The sequence below is a fragment of the Sapajus apella genome, unplaced genomic scaffold (assembly GCF_009761245.1).
Source record: "Sapajus apella isolate SASKATOON/1434 unplaced genomic scaffold, GSC_monkey_1.0 scaffold2, whole genome shotgun sequence".
NCBI lineage: Eukaryota > Metazoa > Chordata > Mammalia > Primates > Cebidae > Sapajus > Sapajus apella.
Genome location: NW_022436942.1, coordinates 81085359 through 81109713, shown reverse-complemented (window position 1 = coordinate 81109713; position 24355 = coordinate 81085359). Strand labels below are relative to the sequence as shown.

At 56.4% G+C, this 24355-nt stretch overlaps 1 protein-coding gene and 1 long non-coding RNA gene across 5 annotated transcripts in view; one reads left to right on the top strand and one right to left on the bottom strand.

Annotated features, from left to right (window-relative positions):
• HIP1R (huntingtin interacting protein 1 related) overlaps window positions 1-23810 on the bottom strand; it is a 27834-nt gene extending 4024 nt beyond the window's left edge. The window contains exons 1-20 of one of the 4 annotated variants that reach the window (XM_032242890.1): window positions 23552-23810; window positions 10065-10128; window positions 9566-9708; window positions 9339-9395; window positions 7881-7961; window positions 7405-7481; window positions 7020-7081; window positions 4465-4605; window positions 3738-3795; window positions 3573-3648; window positions 3305-3445; window positions 3146-3207; window positions 2856-2928; window positions 2595-2778; window positions 2414-2502; window positions 2210-2326; window positions 2032-2133; window positions 1547-1741; window positions 529-676; window positions 357-443 (exon numbers count right to left, since the gene is read on the bottom strand). In XM_032242890.1, the coding sequence (XP_032098781.1) occupies window positions 357-443; window positions 529-676; window positions 1547-1741; window positions 2032-2133; window positions 2210-2326; window positions 2414-2502; window positions 2595-2778; window positions 2856-2928; window positions 3146-3207; window positions 3305-3445; window positions 3573-3648; window positions 3738-3795; window positions 4465-4605; window positions 7020-7081; window positions 7405-7481; window positions 7881-7961; window positions 9339-9395; window positions 9566-9708; window positions 10065-10128; window positions 23552-23608 (2014 nt within the window). In that variant the 5' untranslated portion in view covers window positions 23609-23810. Of the gene's footprint in view, window positions 1-356; window positions 444-528; window positions 677-1442; window positions 1742-2031; window positions 2134-2209; window positions 2327-2413; window positions 2503-2594; window positions 2779-2855; window positions 2929-3145; window positions 3208-3304; window positions 3446-3572; window positions 3649-3737; window positions 3796-4464; window positions 4606-7019; window positions 7082-7404; window positions 7482-7880; window positions 7962-9338; window positions 9396-9565; window positions 9709-10064; window positions 10129-22970; window positions 23198-23551 lie in introns of those variants that run through there. The other 3 variants (XM_032242871.1, XM_032242882.1, XM_032242898.1) reach the window with 3 other exon arrangements.
• LOC116526543 lies at window positions 23375-24355 on the top strand. The gene is made up of 3 exons (XR_004258192.1): window positions 23375-23615; window positions 23720-23904; window positions 24049-24355. It is a non-coding gene; the product is annotated as an uncharacterized LOC116526543 (long non-coding RNA).

Sequence of the window (24355 nt, the reverse complement as noted above, 5' to 3'; positions counted from 1 at the left end):
AGAATGACACTGAGACACTAGCACTGGGACCATCGTGGCCGGCCAGCTGTCCCAGGAGGAGGAAAGGAGGGCTTGGCAAGACAATATCCAGAAGGCAGTGGGAACCACACGGCAATGCGTGTGGCCCTGGGCCCTTCGGTGCCCCGCCAGCTGCAGACACATGGTGGCCCCAGCCCCAAAGACAAAAGCCTGTTTGCCCACAGGGCAGGGCTGGGTTCCTAGGTGGGAGCAGGCAGGGGGCATCTGCTTGGTTTCCTGGAGAAGTGCCTGCTGTCTGTAAACCTCCCGAAAGGCAAGAGGTGGACATGGGTGCTGGAACTGAGACACAGACCCCGCCCTGCCCCAGCTGCACTCACCCGCCAAGGAGGTCAGGTACTGGGCGTGGCCCTCCTCCAGGGCGCTCATGGCATCCAAGGCCTCCTGGGCCCTGCTCACCAGGTAGTCTGCAAGTACAGGGAGGGGTTAGGCCCCTGCAGCCCGATGCTCAGGGCTGGGGGACGGGAAGGAGGCAGGGCCCCTCCCATCTACCTGGGGAGCTGGTGCAGCGCAGGTACAGGGGGTCATCCAGCTTGCTCACAGCATCCTGCAGGATGCCTGCAGCCTCGGCAGCAGTGCCCCGCAGCACCGCAAACTGGTCGTCCAGTAGCCTCTGCCGCAGCCCCTGCTCCTGAGACTCCTGGCAATGGGGGTGAAGAGGGCAGCTTAGAGACACTGCCAAGACCAGGAATGTGCCCCAGCCCTGGACCGACCCATGGGCAGCCAGTTGGGGCCAGCTGAGACCCTCACTGGGTGATAGAGGGGGGGTGGTGGTGGAGATTTCTAGAGAGAGGCCTCCCAGGGTGGATAGTTCAATAATAAAAAGGTAACCCAATTAAATCATGGGCTCAAGGATCTAAAAGACATTTCTCCAAAGATACACAAATGGCCAGTGAGCTTGTGAAAAGACATGTAGCACCGTAGCACCCTTTGCCATCAGGGAAACACATATCAAAACCACGAGAAACCACTCCACACCCACTAGGATGGCTGAAATAAAAAGGCAGTAGTAAGCATTAGCAAGGATGTGGAGAAACTGCAAGATTCATGCATTGCTGGTGGAAGGTAAAATGGTGCAGCCGCTCTGGAAAACAGCCTGGCAGTTCCTCAACAAGTTAACAGAGTCACCATGAGACCCAGCGGGTCCACTGGGTTCCACGCACATTAGCTATCTACCCAAAAGTGACAGCAAGTGTTCACACAGAAACCTGTGCTCAAACGCCCACAACAGCCAGAAAGTGGAAGCAACCCAAATGTCCACCAAGGGATGAGCAGATAAACACCATGTGGTCTGTCCACACAGTGGAGTGTAGTTCAACCACAAAAGGAATGAGGGGCTACGATGTGGGGACCCCTGAAAACATGATGCTGAGTTGAAGACGCCAGACACAAAAGGACGCATGGTATAGGATCCCCTTTACGTGAAATCTCCAGAATAGGCCGAACAGAGACAGATCGCTAGCTGCCAGCAGTGAACTCAGTGGTGCTGCTGTGCCTGGGGAGGCCATACCTTCTCCGCCAGCCGGCCCTGCAGCTCGCCCTGCTCCCGGGAGCTGCGCTGTTGCTCCTGGCTGAGCGCCGCCTCTGTCTCCCGCACCAGGCTCTGGGCCGCCAGCAGATCGGCCTCCCGCTGCCGCACAGCCCCACTCAGCGCATCCTTCTCTGCACTCAGTATGTCCAGCCGTGAGCTGAGCTCCGACTGGCTCTGTGGACAGACGTGGACATGGGGCATGTGAACAGGGCTCCCAGGCCACATCCACCCTGCCCCCACGCTTACAGACTGGGCGTGGGGGTTAGTGACCACCCCCATCAGACTCAGGGCTCCCTGAGGACCATGTAGGTCCTATCTCCCATGTAGCCCCTGGGTCTGGGTGAGGGCTGCATCCCAAGACCAGTGAGTGGCACCCAGGTATGGCTCGTTCATAGGAAACAGGACCTGACTTCTGCCCAGGACTAGCCCTAGAACCCCACCCCCCACATCGCAGCCAGAAGTACCTGCTCTGTGTGGCTCAGGGCCTCCTGCACGTGGGCCAGCTCCCTGGCCTTGGCCTCCAGATCCCTCTTGAGCTTTTCCAGCTGGTCGCTCTGCTCCTCCAGCTGGGACAGGACAGCATGTCACTGGGGCAGTGGGCTGGGGATGCCGGGGCAGAGCCCTGTGCCACAGGGAACATACCTTCAACTCTGACTCCCGCTTCACCTGCTCCACCTGGAAGGCCAGCTGCTCCTTCACCCGCGCCACCTCCTCCTGGCTCTGCTGCGTCACCGTCAGCTGCTTGGCTGTGTCTGCGTTCTGCACGGGCAGGGGAAGGACTCATGCTCTGCCACCATCCCCGAGAGGCCCTGCCACTGGCCGCAGTGGAGGACAGGCTGAGCCTACCTTCCTGAGCAGCTCCGCATGCACGTGGACGAGCTCATTGTGCTTCTCCTTCAGCTTGCTGTAGCGCACCTCTGTGGCACTGGCCTTCCCTATGGGCACAAGGAGAGGCAGTGACGCCCAGTGTGGGGTGGCAAGGGTTAGGGATACACCCCTGGACCCCTGTGGCCGAGGCCCCACACACTCTCAGCCTCCTCGCGCAGGCCCTGGCTCCGCTCGCCCTCCAGCTGGGCCGCCCTCAGCTGGGCCAGCTCGTGGCGGAGCTGCTCATTGTCCACCAGGGCCTTCTGCTTCTGCTTCCGCTGCTCCTCCAGCTCGCCCTCCAGTGCATTCACCTGGCCTTTCAGCTGCGAGATGTACCGCTGGGCCTGTGGGCAGAGGGGTGATGTGGGGTCCTGCCTGGGCTGGGAGGGGCCTGGCCACCACCCAACCCCACCCCCGGCACCTCCAGCTTGATCTTCTCCAGCTCAGAGCGGAGCATTTCCACCTCTCTCTTCAGGCTCTCAATCTGGAGGTCCCTGGGGACAGAGGTCCTGGGGTTCAAGTCAAGTCAACCAGAAAACTCAACAGACCCGGGCACAGGAACTTGTCTTCTCCTCAGTGGCCACTCAGGATTTGGACACCTCATGGGTTCACGTTCCCCACCCATGGCCTTTCCAGACCAAAAGTTCCGAGTACAGCTCAGCCAAGGCCTGTTCCAGCCACCCCCAGCCCAGTCGGCTTCTTGGCCCTCACCTGTCATCCTTCACAGAGCCATTGGGAGGTCCAAATGTCTGATCGAAGAGGTCAGCCACCACCTGCCACAGCAAAACACGGTGACCCCTGCCCCACTCACCTGTGCCCTCCAGGCTGGGCAGTGGGCAAGGGGAGGGCTGGGGGAGACAGGCGGCTTACCACTGGCTCCCCTGCAGGGGGCCCCGTGCTGATCTCAATGAGATTCTCCGGCTCCTCGTCCTCCGGGGCCTCTTCAGGGATCACCACCACCGGCTTGATGTGCTCGGCCAGGGCTGAGGCCCGCAGGAAGTTAGGGGGTCCCTGCAGGCGGCAGGCAGGACCTGTTCAGCTGTCCCCCATCAGGAAGCTCTCCTTCTGCCATCTCCAGAGCCTGTGTAGGGCCCGGAAACCAGTGGTGGCAGCCTAGGGGCCCTCTGGAGGGAGGTACCTCAGGCAGCCGGGGGATTTGGATGAGCCGCTTGAAGTACAGCATATCGGAGGCTCTGCGGAAGAAGTTCCTGAGGCTGCAGGGGAAAGACGGTGGGAACTTCAGGGAGGGGCCGCAGAGCCTCTCCCCCGCCAGCCTCAATCGTGGCCCTACCCCAGGCGGTACCTGTGAAACTGCTCGTGGAACCGGTCCCTGTGGCCTTGCAGGGTGTCCACAGGGAGACCTGGAGAGTGGCACAAGTGTGACAGGACTTCTCTGCACACTGCTCAGGGGCTCGCCTGCCCTGCCTGTTCCTCTGCATGCTACAAACTGTCCTAGATCAGGGATCACCCAAGACTGGGCCAGGCCTGCTCTCCCATTGGGAGGCAGAGACCTGTGAGAGACCCCGTGGGAGGGCTCAGTTCAGACTGGGCTAGAGAAGCAAACAGCAAACGAAAGGGCGGCGGTGCGGCGGCATCTCGCCTGACCCACACTCGGCTTCAAACACAGGCGTCCCGGGCTGACACTCATACCGTGGTTCTCAAAGTGTGGTCAAGGAATAAGACCCTTTCAAGGGGTTGGTGAGATCAAAACTCTCCTGAACACCCAAGACACCTTTTGCCTTTTTGTGATCAAACCTCCGGTGCGCCTGGTGGGAGGTACCTGGGAGCAGGTGGGGCCTCTGTTTTGCCCAAGCCAGGCACTCAGGGTCGTAAATATGAAAACTATGCCCCTCACTAAATTTTCTGTTCTGTAAAATAGTGATTTTTTTCATTAAATGTATGTTATTTCTATTAATGGGTAGTGGGTTTACTACCACTATTTTTAAATGAATAAATCTCTAATGTCTCAATTTTCCTTTTGGACAGTGAATGTCTACACCACATAAACACAGCCACCCCGGGCCACTCACAAGAGTGTAGCTTGAACAGGAGCTTGACCGTGTAGTGGTAGAGGTGGCTGCAGTCCTGGATGACCTGGATGAGCGGGGCCAGGCGGCACTGGCCTGAGGACATCTGGGATACAGCAATAGCCGTGTTGAGCTGCCGGAAAACTGCAGAAGAGGGGTGGGAGGAAGAGCGTGAGCCCTTGGGAGCCGGACAACCTGCCTGAGGTGGTCCAGCCTCAAAGCAGGGCCCTCGGCCAGCTCCCACACACCAGTGTGCTCCCTGCCTCCAAGACAGGAGCCTCATGTGCTGGTGGCTGCCCCAGGTCCAGACAAGATGCTCCCATGAAGGAGGTCAAGGGCGACAGCAAGGTCAGGGCAAAGGAGCTCCAGCCCAGTTTAGCAGGGGCTTCCAGACAAGGTGCCTCACTGACAAGGGTGACAGACAGCTCCATGCCCTTGGGCCTCAAACCTGTGCTGAATGTTAGAGCAGGAAGGAGGCTCACGATGGAGTACCCCAAATGCCTCACTTTGCAGATGTGGAACAGGCAGGGCTTCTTCCAGGTCACAGGGCAGTGGGGTCAGGACTTGGCTCTACAAACCTCAAGTGACCCTGAAACCTTGCTTGCCCGTGGGACCCCCTTCCCCTGCTCCTGACAATGGGACCTTGTATCAGAACTACCAAGTGGAAGGGACAAGGGACAAACATGAGGCTGCCCCCTCCTTGGCTGGCAGCTTCTCTGGGACAGAGAGAAGAATGACAAAGAGCAGACAGCCGGCCAGCATGGGAGAGCGGCCAGGCAGCCCCCGCTGCACAGACCTGTGCCCCTCAGGTCCTGCTCTTGCCTTGCCTGTGGTGGGACCACCTGCAAACCTCTGCAGTGACAGGCGAGAGCCTGCGTGGGGAGGGGCAAGAAGGAAGACGAAAAGTGCTGCCCCTTGCCTTTAAAAAAAAATTAATTTTTAATTACATGTCATGCTAAGTGTGTTTTCCTTGTAAAAAATTACAGTACACATCAAGTACTGCTTTGGATCTTAAACACGTATGTACATGCTGTTCTGCAATCTGCTTATTTCACACGGCAGAACGTTCCCTAGATCTTCCCGGTCATCAGATTCGGACACATCTCTCTCTTCACCACCACCCTCCGTTCTCTGCTTTGCACAGACAGCGAGATGCAGCCAGGCCTCCACTGAGGCGTGTTTAGGATGTTTCTGTTGCTTCGCTGTTACAGACCCTGAGGCAGGGAAGCCCCTGCACCTGTCACCTGCAGATCTGGGAGTTTCTCCAGATGTTGGTATACCTTACCTTCCTTGTGCTTCATCAAGACACTGGAGTCACCAGGTGGGAAGCGTGCCTATGAGTGTTCTCCACTCCCCTTGTGGGGGCCACTGCCTGCCCACACTGACCTTCTCCCATGCTGAGGGCACCTGGCTCCTGCCTGGTGGCCTCCGTGCTGAAAGGCTCAGGCTCAGCACATCTCTACCAGGACACAGCCTGGTAGCTCTGTCCTGAAGCATAGCTGGGGCCACACCTTTGGACACCAGCCCCCTGCTCTCCATGTTGGATCCTGAGCAGCCTTTTCCCAGGCACAAGGGTCCAACTCTGAGCCTACCTCTCACCCACTGGAACTGGGTGCCCATCAGACTCACCCAGCTGCAAAGGCCAGACCTGGGGATTCGGGGCGGGGGCTGCCCAAACTGCCTCTTAATTCCTAGTTTCCCTCAAGGATGCATTTGCTTCTTGCCCTCTGACGGAGAACACTGAGCCACCCATGAGCTGTTTTGAAGCTGCCACCCAGAACAATCACTTCTCCAGCCTGGAAGCTGAGCTCTCTGAGATTTCCTGTCCAGCAGCTGCTGGGTTCCTCTGCTAGGAAGTCTGACACGACTGAGAGGCTTTCTAGAGCAGAAAATGGGCAGGATGACCCAAACCACCTCTCCTCCAAGTAGGCTCTGCAGGTGGCCCAAGGCTGGGGCAGGAACCTGGGAAGGTGGCTCCTGTGCACACCATCTCACCCTCCCCGTCTTGGGGCTGATGGACTGACGTTCACTGGGTGAAAGGGATGGACGTACGTGCTAGAGCCTGCCATGCTTTGGAGGTACCAGGAGGCCCCATTACCTGTCCCTGGAGGTGCATGGACCCCAGGAGGAGCAGGGGCATTTCTTTTGTTTTCTTTTGAGACTGAGTCTCGCACTGTTGCCCAGATTGGAGTGCAGTGGCATAATCTTGGCTCACTGTAACCTCTGCCTCCCAAGTTCAAGCGATTCTCCTACCTCAGCCTCCAGAGCAGCTGGGAATACAGGTGTCATGCCACCACGCCAGGATAATTTTAGTTTTTTTTTGTAGTAGAGACAAAGTTTCACCATGTTGGCAAGGCTGGTCTTGAACCTCTGACCTCAAGTGATCTGCCTGCCTCGGCCTCCCAAAGTGCTGGGATTACAGATGTGAGCCACCACTCCTGGCCAGGGGCATTTCATAGTAAGTTGGTCTGATCACTAATGTCCTCTTTCTTCTCGTCCCACCTCTGGGGACTTGGCAATACACTCAGACCCCCATATCCCCACTCTGGATGGCTCACCTGACTCAGAAAGCTTCAGCTCACAATCCATGTAATCAAACATCTCCACAGTGAGCTGGAAGCTACAGAAGAGAAGTGGGAGAGGGATGAAAAGGGTGGGTGGGCCCGCCAACTTGTCCTGAGACCACCCAGTGGAGAGTGGGGATGGGGGCACCGCAGACACCGTGGCTCTGGGGTCAGCGTGCCTCTGCCAGGACGACAGTCCTTCAAGAACACACCATCCCTTTAACTTCAACTTCTGTTCCCTGGGGGCATAAGCATCAACGAATAAGGCCACCGCCTCATTCTTCAACCCCACTGTCCCCTGCAGACGCCTGGGTGTGAAACCCGGTAGGGAGTGGAGAAGCCAAGGGGAGGTGCCGGGTAGGCACGCAGAGTGACTCACATATTGTTGACGTCGGTCCCAGCTGCCTTCTCCAGCACCTCATCTGTCACCTCCAGGCCCGCAGGAAACTGGGGGTGCTGTGGAGAGAACCCCCCACCCAGCTGCCACTGAACCAGGGGCCCCATGCTGGGTCCCTGGGCCCTGCTCCTGGCAGACCCAGGGTGTGGTCCACATAGGTGGCAGAAGGCAGTGGAGGGGGCTGGGAGGAGGGGAGCACCCAGCCAGGACAGCAGAGACTGAGGAAGCCCAGGACTGGGTAGGCCCGTGCCCACGTCCACGGAAATGCCTGAAGTGTTCTGGGAGCTTCGGGACGCCCTGGCCTCCCTGTCTCCCCTTTAGTCACAGTCAGAACAAGGTTAGTGGAAAGACTCACGGATAGGACAGATCCCACCCTCAATGTCCCAACATGTGCCATGATGTCACAGCGGGAGAAGCCCACGGGTCCCTCAGCCCCATGACTCCCCCGAGGAAACCACCTTGAGGTGGAAGGAGATCTTGGTCAGCAGCAGCTTGGTGTAAACATTCACCAGCTGTCCGTACCGGTCATGCAAATGTCCCTGTGGGAAGACAGCCAGGGTAAGGGACCACTGCTCTGGACCACATCCAAAAGTCCTAAGGGACCTGGGCATGACAGTGACCCGCCACCGGGCACTTCTTCATTCAACAAACATCTCCTCCCGGCCTCCACCAACCTCCCTCTCTGTCTCTAGCTTTTTCCCTTAATCTTCTTCCTTGTCATTCCTGCCAAAGAAACTCTTGTGAGAAGAGAGCTCTTTGTCCAGGGCAGCAGGCCAATTCTGAGCGGGACGCTTTATTAAAGTGCTGGTGCTGGCAGAGGCACATCCCGAGGGGTGCCTGGACACATCCTCCCTGCTCCCTCCTCCAACCCCATGGCCCCTGAGACCAGGCCAGCTGGGCCCACATCTGCAGATGGCACCATGGGCAATGTTTTCCTCACTTCAAGGGACGTGAGTCAGTGCAGTGGTCCTGGGCTGGGTTAATGCCTCGGTCAGGCCTCCCTGTGGGTCCCTGTTCCAGGGCCTGGCCTGCTCCTGTGTCCCTGCTGCCCAGGGCAGACGAGCGCCCTGCAGTGCTCCAGAGAGAATCAGGCGAAGGCCCTCTGCCCACCGGGACACCTCTAACTCCTGAGGTCTTGCAGCTCATCCAGAACACAGGTCCCCCAGGGCTCTCAGGCCTTACTGCATCTAAGAGTCATCTGGCAAGTGTGCTCAAAATGTAGACCTCCAGTCCTGAATTTTTTAATAACTATTTCTTATTTCTTTTTTTGAGACAAATCTTGCTCTGTTGCCAGGCTGGAGCGCAGTGGCTCGATCCCAGCTCACTGCAACTGCTGTTTTCCGGTTTCAAGCAATTCTCCTGCCTCAGCCTCCTGAGTAACTAGGACTACAGGCACGCGCCACCACATCTGGCTAGTTTTTTGTACTTTTAGTAGAGACGGGGTTTCACCATGTTGGCCAGGATGGTCTCGATCTCTTGACCTCATGATCCACCCACCTCGGCCTCCCAAAGTGCTGGGATTACAGGCGTGAGCCACCGCGCCCGGCTGATCCTGATTCTTTATTAGAAGGTCTGGGGGAGCCCAGGAGCCTGTGCCCCACTACGGGCTCTCTAACCACCAGTGAGGTGCCCGGGCTGTGGTGTTGCCACATTTCCCAACTCGTGAGGACTAAAGGGCCCAGGTGACTTCAGAGCTGGAAGGCTCATGGGTTATGTGTGTGGAGCACCTTGCGCCAGGCCTTCAAAGGCAGACGGCATCTCCCCGAGCAGGGCCCACTGCTGCCCCTCCCACTGTCACCCCTGGGAAAACCCAGGCATCTAGAGGGAGCTGCCCATAGGGAACTGCCCTTTGCTCAGCCCCAAATGCTCAGGAAACCCCCGAACACCAGGCAGGGCCTGGACAGGGCTGGACCTACCCACAGGTCACCAATCTCCCGGATGTTGCTGCGGTACCGCTGGCAGTCATGCAGCACCTGCAGCACAGGAAACAAGGGAGAGGGTGAGGGTCCAGAACCCCAGGGTAGGGCCCTGAGACCGAGCGGGAGGAACGGCCCAGAGCTAGGGGACAGGAACAGGGCTGGAACCCACACGTCAGCCGGACAGTGCCCCACCTCGGGGAGCAGAGGGGACAGCTGCCACTCACATTGGGATGCCCATCTCGAAGGACCTTGTGGAGGACATGGCAGAACTTCCAACTGAGGATGGAGCTGCTGGGCAGCGGCAGCCCGATGGCGTAGGACCAGAAAGTGAAGGCACCCTTCTCGTGGTGTGTGCCCAGGATGATGCCTGCAATGTCAAGGCCAAGTGCGAAAGCAGAGACTAGAGTGTGGGGAGCTCAGGGGCTCGGCAAACAGCTGAGAGAGGCCAGAGCCACCCAAAGAGGGCCAGCCCCTGATCATGTGCCCATCAGCCCAGAGCTCCAGTGTCCAGCCAAGGGGACAGGAGTTAGGGCAAGACAAGGAGACCTTAACTAGGCCCAATGGGGGCGTTTTCTGTGATGACACAAGCCACACAGGACACTACTTCCCTGGCTCAGCGAGGGACCTTGTGACCCCGGCACAGCTGACCACAGGCCACCTGCAGCGCCATGCTACTCCCACATCCACACCCGACTCCTGGGCCCAGGAGCTGGCCAAGGATACGCCGGGCATGCTTCTCCTTCACAGGGGCCTCCTGGGTGTTGATGGCTTTGCTGATGCTGATGGCCTGTGAGGGACAAAGGAGTGTTCAGAGCCCCCAGGCAGCCACCCCAGGAGACACCACCCCAAGGGAGAAAAGTGTAACACCAAACAGGATTCTGCCTGGGTTCCAGGCCAGCAGAGCAATGGGGGAGGCAGGAACCCCTCAACCTAAGCCTCTGAAGGACTCCTGTGCCCGACTGGTACAGCTGGACTACAGTGAACACCAAGAGCTCCAGGAGTCAGGGGACAAGGACCAAAGCTGGGCTATGGCTCCAGGAGGCCACCCTGCCCCAAACATGCACGACTTGGCTCTCCTGGCAGATGCGGTGCCCTGAGCCCCAGGCTGTGACCCAATGTGGCGTCTTCTGGCCCACTTTCCCCTCAGGGAAAAGCGCCTGAGACTGCAGCCCCGGGCTGGGGCCCACCTGGCCTTTGCGGCACCCCACAAACAGTCCACGTCACGTCGTCCCCCTCTCTCGGGAGGCATTCCCACGAAACCCAGGCTGAGCTCAGGGCCTGTGGCCCACTGCCCCATATGCTGCCTCTGTCCTGGGTGGGGACTCACCCTGTCAAACTGTGTCAAGCTCCTGCTGCCACCTGCAGCCCAGCCAGGGGCAGAGGAAGGCAGGAGTGGGGTCTGCAGCTGTCACCTGGAACTGCACAAGTGAGACCCTCACATTCAGCCAAGGCCAGAACCTCGGCATCCCCCCACCCACCCCCAGCTGCTGCCTCCTTTTCGAGAAGGCTTCCTGGACGTGACTGCTCTGGAGAAAGGCTTATGGCAGTACTGTCACTACCACCCGGCCCTGGTTCCGTGGGGTTTCTCATGTGGGAACAGGTCTGCTAAGCCTCTATCCCCCACAACCAATGTTTGTGGACTGAGAAGAGCTACCCAGGCCATGGGCAGGAGCGACAGGACCTCGACAGATGGGACATGCAGCTCCAGGCCAGCCATTCTCCCCAGCCCCTAGCCTCAGCAAGAGCAGCTGGGCCCAAGCCACAGGTTGGTCTGAGGCAGGCAGGCTTTGCAGGGCAGGGAGCTGGCTCCCGGGGCAGTGCAGTGCTCCTGCGCCTTCTCCCTGGGCGCCACTGTGTTCTCGCACCCAGCACCTGAGCAGTGGACATCCAGTTAGGGTCTACTGTGGAATTTCCTCTGTGAGAAAAGCCCGCCCAGGGAGCTGAGGGGCCCTTCCTGGTGGGACTCTCAGATGGGGTCTGGTGGGCTGGGCCAGGCAGCCTTTGGGCCGCCCCTGGCCCCTAGCATGGTGCTGGCCCCCTTTCATACACAGGGCCCATTGTACTGGACCCTCCCAGGCAGGCGTCCTGAGCCCTGCTCCCTGCAGTCGGGGAGGAGCTGCAGTCCCATCTCAAGGAACCAGGACCTGAGGAAAAGCACACAGACTCTGGTGGGCCTGACCCTGAGGGCTGCCCAGCCACTCACCCCCAGCCCTCAGCTCCTTCCTTGAACAAACGCATCCACCAACTGTGAGAAGCCGTAGCTGTGTCATGCCCCCACCGAGGCGGAACACTTCCCATGACAGAAGTGCTGATGGTAAGGATCCTGAGTGCCCAGCCCCTGCCAGGCATGGGGCACTCGCCTCCTAGCAACAGCCCAGGGAGGTAGTAATGATCTCATTTTCCTGGTGAGGAAACTGAGGCACAGAATGCTTATATACTTGTCTGTACAGCTAATGAGGACAAAGGCAAGGTTCAAAGCCAGGTCTGTGTGACTCCATGACCTGCGTCCCTAGTGACTCTGAACAGCCCCCAGGCAGCTCCTTCCGTGGGGAGGGGCTCCTGGGGCAGGGGGCAGGGGCTGTAACTTTCCCAGCTCATCCCCAAGCAGCCAGGCAAGCAGCTGTCTGTCACAAGCCAGGCGTGTCTGTCTCCAGGCTGTGTAACTCCATCCCCAGCTGCCGACACCTGAGCTGCCACCTGGTTCAGAAGATTCCTGGCAGGAAGGGTGGAGCCAAAGTGACTCATGCAGACCTGGCGGGAGAGGCTGTGGACACAGAGATTCGGGGTTTCTTCTGATATGAGGAAACCCCAGGACGGGGCTGAGATATGTACCCTAGAAGCCGAGAACACATTCTGGGGGAATGGGTCACCCTCTCCTCTTTATGAGGAAAGACATAGGTGAGGGCAAGGTGCAGCCACCCCGTGGCCCTAGGCTCCAGATGCCCACGCAGCAGAGCTCCAGCTCCCCACACCTGGCACCCTCACACCCTCCTGTGGCCACCCTGCTGAAATCTGCACCTCCTGGACTGACGGTCTCTGAGGACCAGGCGCCCTCAGACAGGGGCGTGTTTCCTTATTTATCACCCTCTCCCCTCACCAGCAGTCAGCAACATGAGGGGAAGATCAGCCTATGGGCACTGCTGAACCCCAGCTCCTCAACGGTGCCTGGCACACAAATGGCTTTCATGGCAGGAGAGAGACCCAGGAATGCAGTGTGATGGGGCGTGTCTTGGGCACATGGCATGGGGCATAGTCTGCTGTGCGCCTGGGCCTCGGTGCTGCCTGCTCCCCGCACTGGTGGCAGGGGACAGGATCCGTGGCAGCAGGGCCCTCCCGGGCAGGGTGCCGGCTGGCTCTGGGAACACAGCCCCGTTGTGTCTAAGGCGGGCAGATGTGTGCACCGGGCTTGGGGCGCTACACAAGGAGGCACAGTGCTTGCACAGTGGGAGTCTGTGGCCGCTCCGTGGGCCTCGGCTCTGACCAGGCGGTAGCAGCTAAGCCCTGGCCCAGGAGAAGCCTGGACAGGTCCCAGTGATGTCCCACCTACTCCCCTGCCTGCCTGCTGCTGGCCCTCCCTTGACAAAGTGGCTCTAGGGGTCTGAGGGGGCCGTAGTGGTGTGGGCGCTCAGGCTCACTCCGGTGAAATCCACACCGGGCAGCCTTGACACAGCTCTGCTCTGAGGCTTATAGTCCCAAGGCAGGTCCAACTGCCAGCAATACTTGGTTCTGGGTCCCGAGGTTCTCAGCATGCCACCCTCATACCTGCCAAGTTGGATGAACATGGTTCTCCCCATTTTGAAGGTGGGGAAACTGCAGAGTGCCATGGGAGGGAGAGGGCTGCCCAGGCCTATCCCTGGGTTCTCTCCAGCCTGCATTTGTGCCCCGTGCGCCAGAACAACCCCAGCAGCTCTGACACAGGCCAGAGGCTAGAGGTCAGCTGCCACAGAGATACCCCTTCAGGGGAGTGCAGCCTTTCAGGAGTGGAAGGGATTGATCATGGACCTCAGGTCAGGGTGGAAAAGCCCAGTGCTGGAGAGAGATCATAAGGACATGTGGGACTGCCCCGGGGTCTGTCTGCTACTTAGCACCCACAAGCTCCCATCCAGCTCCCGAGAAGAAGGGGCCTCACGCAGAGCCTGGCAGAGCAGTTTCTGCATAGCTATGAGTGGCTGTGGGACCAGGGCTACGCAGGAGATGCCAGAGATAATGTATAGCACAAGAGCATGAGGAGGGGATGCAGTTCTTCCCACTGCTGGGCACAACAGGGAGGGGTATCTGGCCGGGTCAGGGGAAGTCTCTGGAGTAAGCAGGACAGAAGTGATAATGGAGGGGACAGGGGACCGGGCACAGTGGCGCATGCCTGTAATCCCAGCATTTTGGGAGTCTGAGGTGGGAGGATCACTTGAGCCCAGGAGTTCAAGGCCAGTCTAGCAAGACCCCATCTCTACCAAAAATAATTTAAAACTTAGCCGGGTGTAGTGGTACACGGTTGTCGTCCCCTGATACTTGGAGGGCTGAGAATTGCTTGGGTCCAAGAGTTCCTGGCTGCAGTGAGCCATGATAGCACCACTGCACTCCAGCCTGGGTGACAGAGACCCTGTCTCTAAAAAGTAAAATAAAAATAATAGGCCAGGTGTAGTGGCTCTTGCCTGTAATCCCAGCACTTTGGGAGACCAAGGCGGGTGGGTCACTTGAGGGCCGGAGTTCAAGACCAGGCTGGCGACATGGTGAAACCCTGTCTCTACTAAAAATACAAAAATTAGCCAGGCGTGGTGGTGCGTGCCTGTAATCCCAGCTACTCAGGAAGCTGAGGCAAAGGATTGCTTGAAGCCGGGATGCAGAGGCTGCAGTGAGCCGAGATCGTGCCATTGCACTCCAGCTTGGGCGACAGAGTGAAACTCCATCTCAAACAAAACAAAACAAAATACAAAACAAAACAATAGAGAGTTCCATGGCAGCCATGAGACATCCTGGCGAAGGGAGCTGGAGGGTCCACAGAGACAGCAGAGGGGGCAGAGTGAGGTCAGCTCCTGCCTACCTCCACAGACCCAGCAGCTTTTCCAGCATGGAAAAATCCTCAGAGTCCACACCCACGCCCCAGGAGCCACCTGCTCACAACTGAGTCTGCTATTATACTGCCCAGTGCCAGCAGCAGGAAGGGCCTGACCTTTAAGGGCAGAGAGTGGGGAAAGCTCAGGGGTACCCAGGGGCCCAGGGGGCAGGTGAGGCTCTGCAGATACACTCAGGATCGCCGGCATCGCCAAGCGGGTAAGAACACATTCTATGCCATAAGGCCAGCAGATGGTTCTCAATAACCTATTAATAAAGTCATTTTTCTTGAGCTCAGCCTTGTGCTGAGCCCTGAGCAGAGAGCACTGTTCCGGTGTTACCTCATTCATGCTCATAAGGAACCTCGGAGCAGGCGGACAAAAGAGGACATTGAGGCTGAAGGAGGTTAACCACCTGCCCAAGGTCATAAATAATAAAAATGTGGCTGAGCGCATGCTGCATGCTGGGCGCTGTTCTGAGCACCTTCCATGTTGATTCAGTCCTCACATAACCCTCCAGGGTTAAACCTGCAGCAGGAGGGAGGCCCGAACAGCTGCCCGAGGGCCCCCAGCTACTAAGAGTGGGCAGGACCCAAGGCAGTCTGTGGGTCGGAGATGGACCCCAAGGCCCCTCCCAGGTGGCCCTGGGCTGCATGGCCTTCACAGTTCTGGGGGCAGGGGTAGGGCCAGGTGAGGGAGAAGTGTGTCAACGTAGACATCCTTATTGTCCCACCACAGGAATCGCGGTCCCCAAGGGCCTCTAACATGCCTCCCAATTGGGAGTAGGCTCTGGATCAGGAGTAGTTCAAATCCCGGGTAACAAAGGCCTTGGGCTGGCAGAGCCAAGGGGCCTCCCCCTGCCCCCATCCCTTGGGGTGAGGGCATCTGCCTCTGGGCTGTGGCCTGCAGCTCCAGTGGCCAGGGGAGCCCAAGCCCTCAGGATATACCTGCCCTGCTTCCAGGAACAATCAGGCCAGACAGGGCCTGCTGGCTCATGAGTGGCCCAGAGCTGAGACTCATGGGGCACACCCCAGCAAGCATCTCAGTGAATGCTGTTTCAGGAGAGGGGAGATCAGGGTGTGGCAGGTGACACTCCTGAGAGGCTCCTGGCCCAGCCTGATGTGGACTCCAGATGGAAACAGATCTCAGGAATGGACACTGTCAGCAAAGCCAGGCAAATGAGCTGGGAGGCCTCAGGCAGTGGCTACACCCCACAGTACCCTGTGGCCCAGGAGGCTCCAGAGTTGTCTTTCCACCAATTATACTGTCCCCACCTCCAACCCCTGAATACAGGGACATCCTTCCAGTTCTCTCTCCAGGCCTAAACCAACATCTGGCTGTCAGCAAATCCCCACTGGGCAAATGGAAGGGTGAACACTCGAAGGAACAAGAGCTCTTTCAAACACAAGTACTGGACGACTTCAGGGCAGTGAGTCTCCTTCTCCAGCTAATAATTTATCCACTAGAGCTGCATAGTAAAAGTAACTGTAAAACAATTTCTATTTTTAAAATCAACCCTGAAATGAATCAGACGTAAGCCTCCTTGTGCTGTTATCATGACGCCTAACAGTGGCACTTGGCAGGGACGAGAACGTTCTTCAGAGAGCTAGGGCACTGGATGCTGGCAGAGTGGTGGGTTATTTTGCTTTAGCATTTCCAAAGAGTTGGGTGAAGGACAGAGAGAGCTCATTCAAATGCATTTGCCCCCTCAAAGGCCATTGATGAGAGCAAACACAGGGTTTCTGTAGCTGAGGAGGCCAGGATACGGCCACATGCAAAGCAGCGAGGTGTACAGCTGGGTCAGCTCCAGCAGACAGGAAGTCAGGGGCAACTGCTCTGCTCCATTTCACCTGTATCTCCCCTCATTTGCACTCAGGCCTGCTTGGTCCTGGCCTCTCCGTCATTTCACCATTTAGGAAAGCTCCGAAGGGGGGCATGAGAGCCCAGGTTCCCCAGGATGCTGGTTACAATGTTGTAGCCTGACCCCCTGCCACCTCTGCCCCAGGCTGTGTGGGTAACACCCAGGTGTAGGAGGACTGTTCCTGCATCACCCCTCTGCCAGGCTGGCTCTGGAAGTGACAGGCAGCCAGCTCGTGCAGTTTTATTGTTCTGGGCCCTAGTGACATCACTCCACAAACCCGTCTGTCCCAAAGCCAGGGGGCTGAGTCACCCCCAGGGAGACGAACCTACTGCAGTTTGAGGATCATGTTTATTTTAGCAAGAGAAAAAATAATCCCGCCCCAACTAAACTTTTCTCCAGGGCTCAGTCATTCCCTAGAGTGGATAGCCATGAGCCGCTCAGGCCTCACCAAGAGGGTAGCATCAAAGAAGGGAGACCACCGGCCCCTGGGCATCCACTCATCCAGCCACTTACGAAGCCCAGCCTGAGGACCCCAGGGTAGGTGGACGGTGCAGGTCTGAGCAGTTGCTTAGGGAGCTAGGCGAGGTGGTGATACATTCCCACTTCTCAGGTGAGCCTGGTCTTCACATGCGCCCACCCCACGTCTGTCTGCTTCCTCCTGCTCTGCTGGGCCAGCCACAGTGTGTCAGGGCAGATGGGGAAGCAGTGCAAATAATGTCATAAGGACTGGGCAGCACAGTGAGGCTTGGGTAGGAGGACGGCAGCTGGTGGCTGCACAGAGGAGGTGATATTCAAACATCGCAGATTACCAAGTGGGGCGGGGGTGGGTAAGGGTGTCGCCGACAGAGCAGCCAAGGCGTCTCAGGTTAGCCGGCTGGGCGTCCCTGTCCCTCGGCCAAGCAGGCCTGGACTCCACTCAGAGGCTTTCCACTTTAAGCTGCTGGGATCCAGTGGCCAGCTAGTTTTCATTCACGAATGACCGGTGCAGCGCTGGCTGGGAGGCTGGAGTCCGGGCCAGGTCAGAGAAGGGGCCTTGTTTGTGCCTGTCCCTATTCAGAAGGGCGAGTAGTTCTGCCAGGCAAGGCTCCTGCTGGCTTTGCACACACCTCCTGGGGCTGTCACCCCCCAGAATATCCTCCCACCCTGGAGGGCCTTTGTGATGTGGCACCTCTGGGCTCTCTCTTCCAGGGAAGGACTGTTCCCGACCTGGCCAAGTCCCCCAAGCCCTGTGCAGATCACTTCTCTCCCCAACTGCCCCAGCACACAAGGCTCCTGCTTACAGTTAATCTAAGGGCACTGGGCAGAGTCCAACAGGGAGCTTGTTTCTCTTTCAGCCCAGCCTGCTCTTCTGAACACAACATAACAGTGAACATTCACTACAAACGGCATTCACTACAGGCCAGGCACTATGAATGCCTGAAAATCTTTACAACGTTCCGGGAGGTATGTACTATTATTGCCCCCATTTTGTAGATATGGAAACTGTGGCAAAGGTGTAAAGAGACACAGCCAGGAGCTGAACCTGGAGCCTTGCTCTTGACTGCCCTGCCATTGCACACATGGCTGCAGTTCGCATCTCTCCGCCTCTTGGAGTGGACAAAGATGACTCGGACCTTCCTGGAGCATACCCCAAAGCTACAGGTACAGGCCGAATGATAAGACAGCAAGTGGGCTCCATGAATGTGTCATGGGTGTCAAAGCACATCAGAGACAGGGAGGGGAGGTTAGGGATGGGCAGCCCCTTCGAACTGCAACCTAGGCCAAGAAGCAGCCTCTGGAACAGCTCCGCCAGGGAGATGTACAGCCCAGGGGTCAGAAAGTCAGCAGCCTGCTAGGCATCACCATGAGGGCATCGCCATGTGGGCTGATGGGGTGGAACCAAGCAGAGGATGTCACGGCACGAGACAGAAGTGCACATGCCCAGAAAGAACCAGCTCAATGCCCATGCCACACTGCGGGCAACTCACTCCTAGACACCTAGACGTTGCCCTTTTCTACAAACCACCAGGTGATTCTAACACTTGTGCTGTCTGGAACGACAGCCGCTGGCTAGTGGGGCTGTGAGTATTAGAAAGGTGAGTCCAGACTGAGACGAGCCATTTAGTGTCCAGTACACACCTATTTCCAAGATTTAGTAGGAGAAAAAGAACGTAAATTATCCCATTCACATTTTTTTTTTTTTTTTTGAGGTGGAGTCTTGCTCACTGCAACTTCTGCCTCCTGGGTTCAAGTGATTCTTATGCCTCCGCCTCCCAAGTAGCTGGGACCACAGGTGCATGCCACCATGCCCGGCTAACTTTTTTTGTGTATTTTTAGTAGAGACAGGGTTTCACAATGTTAATCAAGATGGTCTTGATCTCCTGACCTCATGATCTGCCTGCCTCAGCCTCTCAAAGTGCTGGGATTACAGGCATGAGCCACTGTACCCGGCCCCCATTCATAATTTTTATTGTGATTACATGTTGAAAGGGCTATATTTTGGATATACTGGGTTAAATAAAATATGCAATTATAGTTATTTCACCTGTTTCTGTTGACTTTTCTAGTAGTTACTACATAATCTAAAAGTACACACATGGCTTGCCTCTGGTTCCTACTGGGCAGCCTTGTTCTACTATGCGCCGGGGCTGAGAAGACCCAGATGTCAATAAATGTTAATGTTTACAGGATTTTGGTTTCATGGGGGATGCGGAGCATGTATCTTACCGACCTGGAAAACTGGATCTATGAACTGTTTCCACATATGGCTCCCCAGACAATCCCTGCCCCACGGGAACCCCTCATACTTGGGTAGCTTTATGTCTACAATTAATGCTCACCCGCCAGGCTTGGCTCACTGAGCAGTGGCCAAAGACCTTGCAATGTAGTAAAGAGTTTCTCTCATCTTAACCTGAGAGGAATCTTCTGGGCTTGATCTCCATCCTCTGGCCTGCAGGGGAAACTGAGGCCCATTGAAGCAGAAGGGTTCATAGATCAGGAAAAGGCAGGACTCCCCGTGAGCATTTCAAGAACTCCTGCGTTCTTCTCCACAATAGCTTCAAAGATGCTTTCTTCTCTAGATTTTAAACTTTTCAGCAGGGGAGCGAAGGGAGAAAGACGGGTGGCCGAGTATCTGCTGAACCCCTGCTATGCCCTAGGTGCTGTTTCATGTTTACATACTGGATGTATCAGTTCCTTATGGCTGCCCTAACAAATCACCACAAACTCAGTGGCTTACAACAGCACAAATCTATCATCTCCCAGTTCTAGAGGTCAGAAGTCTAAAACAGGTCTCACAGGACTAAAAGCAAAGTGTCAGAAAGGCTGTGTTTCATCCTGGAGGCTCTAGGGAAGAATCAATTTCCTCGCCTTTTCGAAGTTATAGAGGACGCCCATACTCCTTGGCTAGTGGCTCCTTCCCAGCAGCAGGCAGTGGAGTCTTTCTCATGCTGCCTCACTCCAACCTCCTCTTCTGCCTCCCTCGTCCACATTTAAAGACCTTTGTGATTACACTGAGCCCACCTGGTAACCGAGGAGAATCGCCCCATCTCAAGGACCATCTCAGCTGATGAGAAACCCCAATTCCATCTGCAATGGCTTACTCAGTCATTAACATGTTCACAGCCACCAGTCTCTCTCTCATACCTTACACCAGCCCTGTAAGATAGATGGAACGATCTGTATTTTTTTTCAGACAAGGACACAGATTTACGAGTTAATCTGCAACTTGCCCAGGGACACAGGCTAGAGCCTAGGTCTACCTGCCTACTAGTGCCTTTATGATACCACACCCTCTTTTTAAATGATACAGGCAGTTTTCAGGTTCCAAATACTGTATTTTGTAGTATTCTGAATTCAGAATACAGCAGCAACATGACAATAGTTTGTCACCTCTGTTTTGAAAAGAGTTTTTTTTTTTACCAAAGGGTCTAAAGTCATGGGGAAGAAAAGCATACACTGGTTTTCTGGACACTCCCCTGGGATTATATACACATACCACGCAACAACCACAGGCACCAGCTCCCACCAGGCACATGACCGCCTCCCTTCAAACTCCTGAGTACTAACCTCAGAGACATTTGCAAACAGGGTGTGTCCTCCTCCTGACCCAGGAGCCCAGGGGAGGAAAGGAGGCTGGCAGGCTAGTGAAGATTTAAATTCTAAGCCAGCCTAGTGCTCCTGCACAGCACACAGTGCTGTGGTCAATGCAAGACAGGCAGTGTATTACAAAGGAAGCCAGGTCCCTGGACTGGATGTGCTATTTTCTGTCCCGAAGGAGACACAGAAGTAGCAACCTCAGCTCTCCAGGTCCTTTTCCACCACGGGGCCTGGCTGCTGGCTCACTCGATTATTTCTGGGAATGATCTAATTAAATATTAACTATGTACAAAACCTCATTCTTACATTCCTCAGTAAGTCACTGTGAAGATGAGCAAACCCAGACAATGGACATAAACTCCATCTTTCCAGAAAAGGGACCCTGGAATGGGTGAGTCCTGTGAGATTCACCCATTACAAAGTTATTCATTGTATATGACCCTCTGAGATTCACCCATTACAAAGTTATTCATTGCACATGACCCTCTAAGCCTTTGAGAAAAACCCAGAGCAAAATAAAATAAAACAATCCACCTTTGGCCATGCACCGTGGCTCATGCCTGTAATCCCAACACTTTGGCAGAGGTGAGGCAGGTGGATCGCCTGAGGTCAGGAGTTCAAGACCAGCCTGGCCAACATGGTGAAATAACGTCTCTACTAAAAATACAAAAATTAGCTGGCCGTGGTGGCGCGTGCCTGTAGTCCCAGCTACTTGGGAGGCTGAGGCAGGAGAATCGCTTGAACCCAGGAGGCAGAGGTTTCAGTGAGCCAAGATCACGCCACTGCCCTCCAGCCTGGCGACAGAGCGAGACTCCGTCTCCAAAAATAAAAAAAAACACACAAAAAAATTAGCCAGCATGTGGCGGCACACACTTTGTAGTTCCAGCCATTCGGGAGGCTGAGGCGGAAGAATTACTTGAACCCGGGAGGCAGAGGTTGCAGTAAGCCGAGATCATGTCACTGCACTCTAGCCTGGGCAACAGAGTAAGACTCTGTCTTAAAAAAAAAAAAAAAAATCCACCTTCCTGTGTATCAAACAAACCACCAAAATATGTGGTCCTGTATCAGATTCTCTCTTTGACACTCAAGAAGGTTGCCCTTGGCTTCTTATTTAAGTGTAAGATCAATGAACTTGGTCCTTCACATTCCATCTCCTCCATGTAGCAATCAGACCTCTTTATACCTCAAGAGCACGAGAAAAATCTAAAACTCAGTGAATAAACAGTTTCTTACAACATCCAGATCTGTCTGCCAACTAAAGTTTTCTCTCTATGATCTACAAGTTACTGGCACAATTAATTATGTATTGGTGACTTTAAATTAAAAGCCGTACTTTAAAATGAAGGGCTATCGGGGCTGAACCAGATGATGGTGATGATGACAACAAGGATAAATTGATAATTTGCGGCCAGGTGGGTTCCAGCACTTGGCATTTCTTAAGCCTTGATATCCTCAGGATTTATTATCGCTTTCAGGGTCAATCCCAAGCACAAAGGCTATAAGGTCTTCCTGCGTTCTCTCTCATTTCAAAACGAAAGCTGTTGTAAAGTGCATTTGCTAATTAGATGTGAAGGCAACCGCAGAAGTCAGGGCTCTTCGCAAGGACAAGTGGGACGGAACTTGCGAATAGCCACAAATGCAAATGTCACCAACCTGCTTTAGATAGGGGTGGGAGGGATCCTCTGGCTTCCTTTATCTCTGGAGTAAAATTTTTCAGCCATTTCAGTCTTGGTTGACTTATTTTGGCAAATAAACAAGTATGCCCCCCTCCACCGCCCATCCCCCAAGCCTGAGAATATTTCAAGAGTTTGTCAAACACAAAGCAACAGGAAACCAGAAACGCAGCAACGTCTCCATCGCGGGTCCCCGGCACAAACACAAGTACAAAAGACACACCCGCGCCTTATTTAATTTCTAAAATCTTCCCAGGATAGGCATCATCTGGGAGAGACGCAGGCGTGGGAGGCGCAGGAAGGGAGCCCCAGGAAGTTTCTGTCTGTCGGGCGCCGGCGTTTAATGAGGGGGTGTGCACCTATTTATACGTGGGTAGCGCTCCGGCAAACAAGTCTGGCGACATACGAGAAGCTTTTCACCCAGCAAATAATAGGAGACTGTGCAGCCCCGGGAAGCCAGTCACCAGAGAAGGAAGCTGGGAGTTTAAGGAATTTCCTTTAAGGAAACTGCCCGTGGGGGCATCAGTTTCAGGGGGTGGGAGAGCGCGGCAGGAGCCGGCAATAAGCGGTACCGAAGGGCGGAGACCCAGAGTCGGAACGCGCCGGCCCCGCGAGCACCTGGAGCCCCGGCCCCCTCGGCCCCCAGCGCGCTGGGCCCGCGCACACCTAACCCCGGCCCCACCTCCGTCCCCGGCCCCATCTCCGTCCCCGGCCCCCTCAGCCCCGGCGCCTCTGGGCCCGAGCGCCCGGCCGGAGCTGGGAGCGCGGCTTCCGGTTCACCTGCGCGCCGGGCGGCTCGGGCCGAGGAGGCCGGAGGGGGGCGGCCGCGGAGCTGTCGGAGCGCCCAGGCGGACCCAGGCCCTGCTCCCGCGCGGTCCCCTGCCCCTGCCCGGCGCCTCCCGGGCCCCAGCGGTTCGCGCGTGAGTGAACAGGGACGCCGCCCGCCGCCCGCCGCCCGCCGCCCGCTCGCCTGGGTCTTGTCGAACTGCTCGCGCTCGGCCTCCAGGCTGTGGCCCGGCCTGCGGCTCAGCACCCGCGCCGGCACGTTCTTGATGCTGTTCATCCTGCCGCCACCGATCGCTCCCGCTCGGCTCGGTCCGCGCGACTCGGCTCCTCACAGCCCGGCAGCCCCTGCCTAGGCACCTCGAGGCCGCCGCGCCGCACCCGGGCCCGCCCGCCGGGGAGGAGCCGGCCTCGCCCCGCCCGCCGCGCGCCCCGCCCACTGCGCCCGCAAACGCCGTGCCCTCCCCCAACTCCAGGGCGCTCCCCTCCCCCGCACACCTCCATCCCCACCCCCCGCGACCCCGAGACACGCCCCTCCCCCCGCACGCCCCCAGCCCCCGACCCGCCGCGACCCTGGCACACGCTCCGCCCCCCACGCACCTCCAACCCCACCCCACTCACCAGATTGGGGCACAGGCCAAACGCCCCCAGCCCCTCCCCACCTCTAATCCCCTCCCTAAACCCGGAGAGGAGGGGAGAGGGAGGTGGAATCCCTCCCTCCGATAGGGACCCCGGCCAATTCCCTCCCCTCTCCTTCCCCGAACTCACTAAGTCTTGTCTACACCAGGGCAGGATCTGGTTAATTGGAGAAAATCTGGCCTCCATGAGTCTGGTCGGTGGCAGCACAGGCAGGCTTTTTTTTTCCTTTTTGGTCTTAATGTATGTGTCAAAAGGCACACAATGACACTCTCCCCTCTTTGTGCATCTCCGACATAGCTGCAGCTGTTATCCACGCGGGGATGCAGGATGCATTTCCAGAGACGCAGCCGGCTCCGCAACCGGACACCTCGCCAGCGCCAGGGACAATGGGGGCTGAGGCCAGGCGGAATTAGGCTGGGACAGAAGGCGAGCGGATCTGAACGACAAAGTACACCAAGGAGATGCCGCCGGGGTGGCATGAGGTTTTTAAAAAAACATTATTATTATTGGCTTCCCCTTAAAATTACTGGTCACAAGACTGAAGTAAAAAAATAAAAGCCCAGAGTCCTCCCTAAGCGTAGCTCTCAGATGAGTATTTTGTTTCTGCTATTTCCCTTTCCTATCAGAATGCAGATGTGGAATCGTGCATAAAGATCCCTTGCTTTTGAAGGGGGACGGATCATCTACCTGTAAGAAGGACAATGATGTCCACATAAGCTGGACCCTTGTCTCCCTGGTGAGACTGTAACCTGTCTGAGATCAGGGACCCTTTTCTTTAACCCGATTCCTCACCCTCCAGCCCAAGAGCTAGAGCTGACCCCAAAATGTACATTTGCCAAGGCTCTCTCACTCCATCAAAAGGAGAAATTAATCCTGTTTTCTCTAATTCCAATCACTAAAATCTTTACCAGAATAACAATAAAATCACAATAG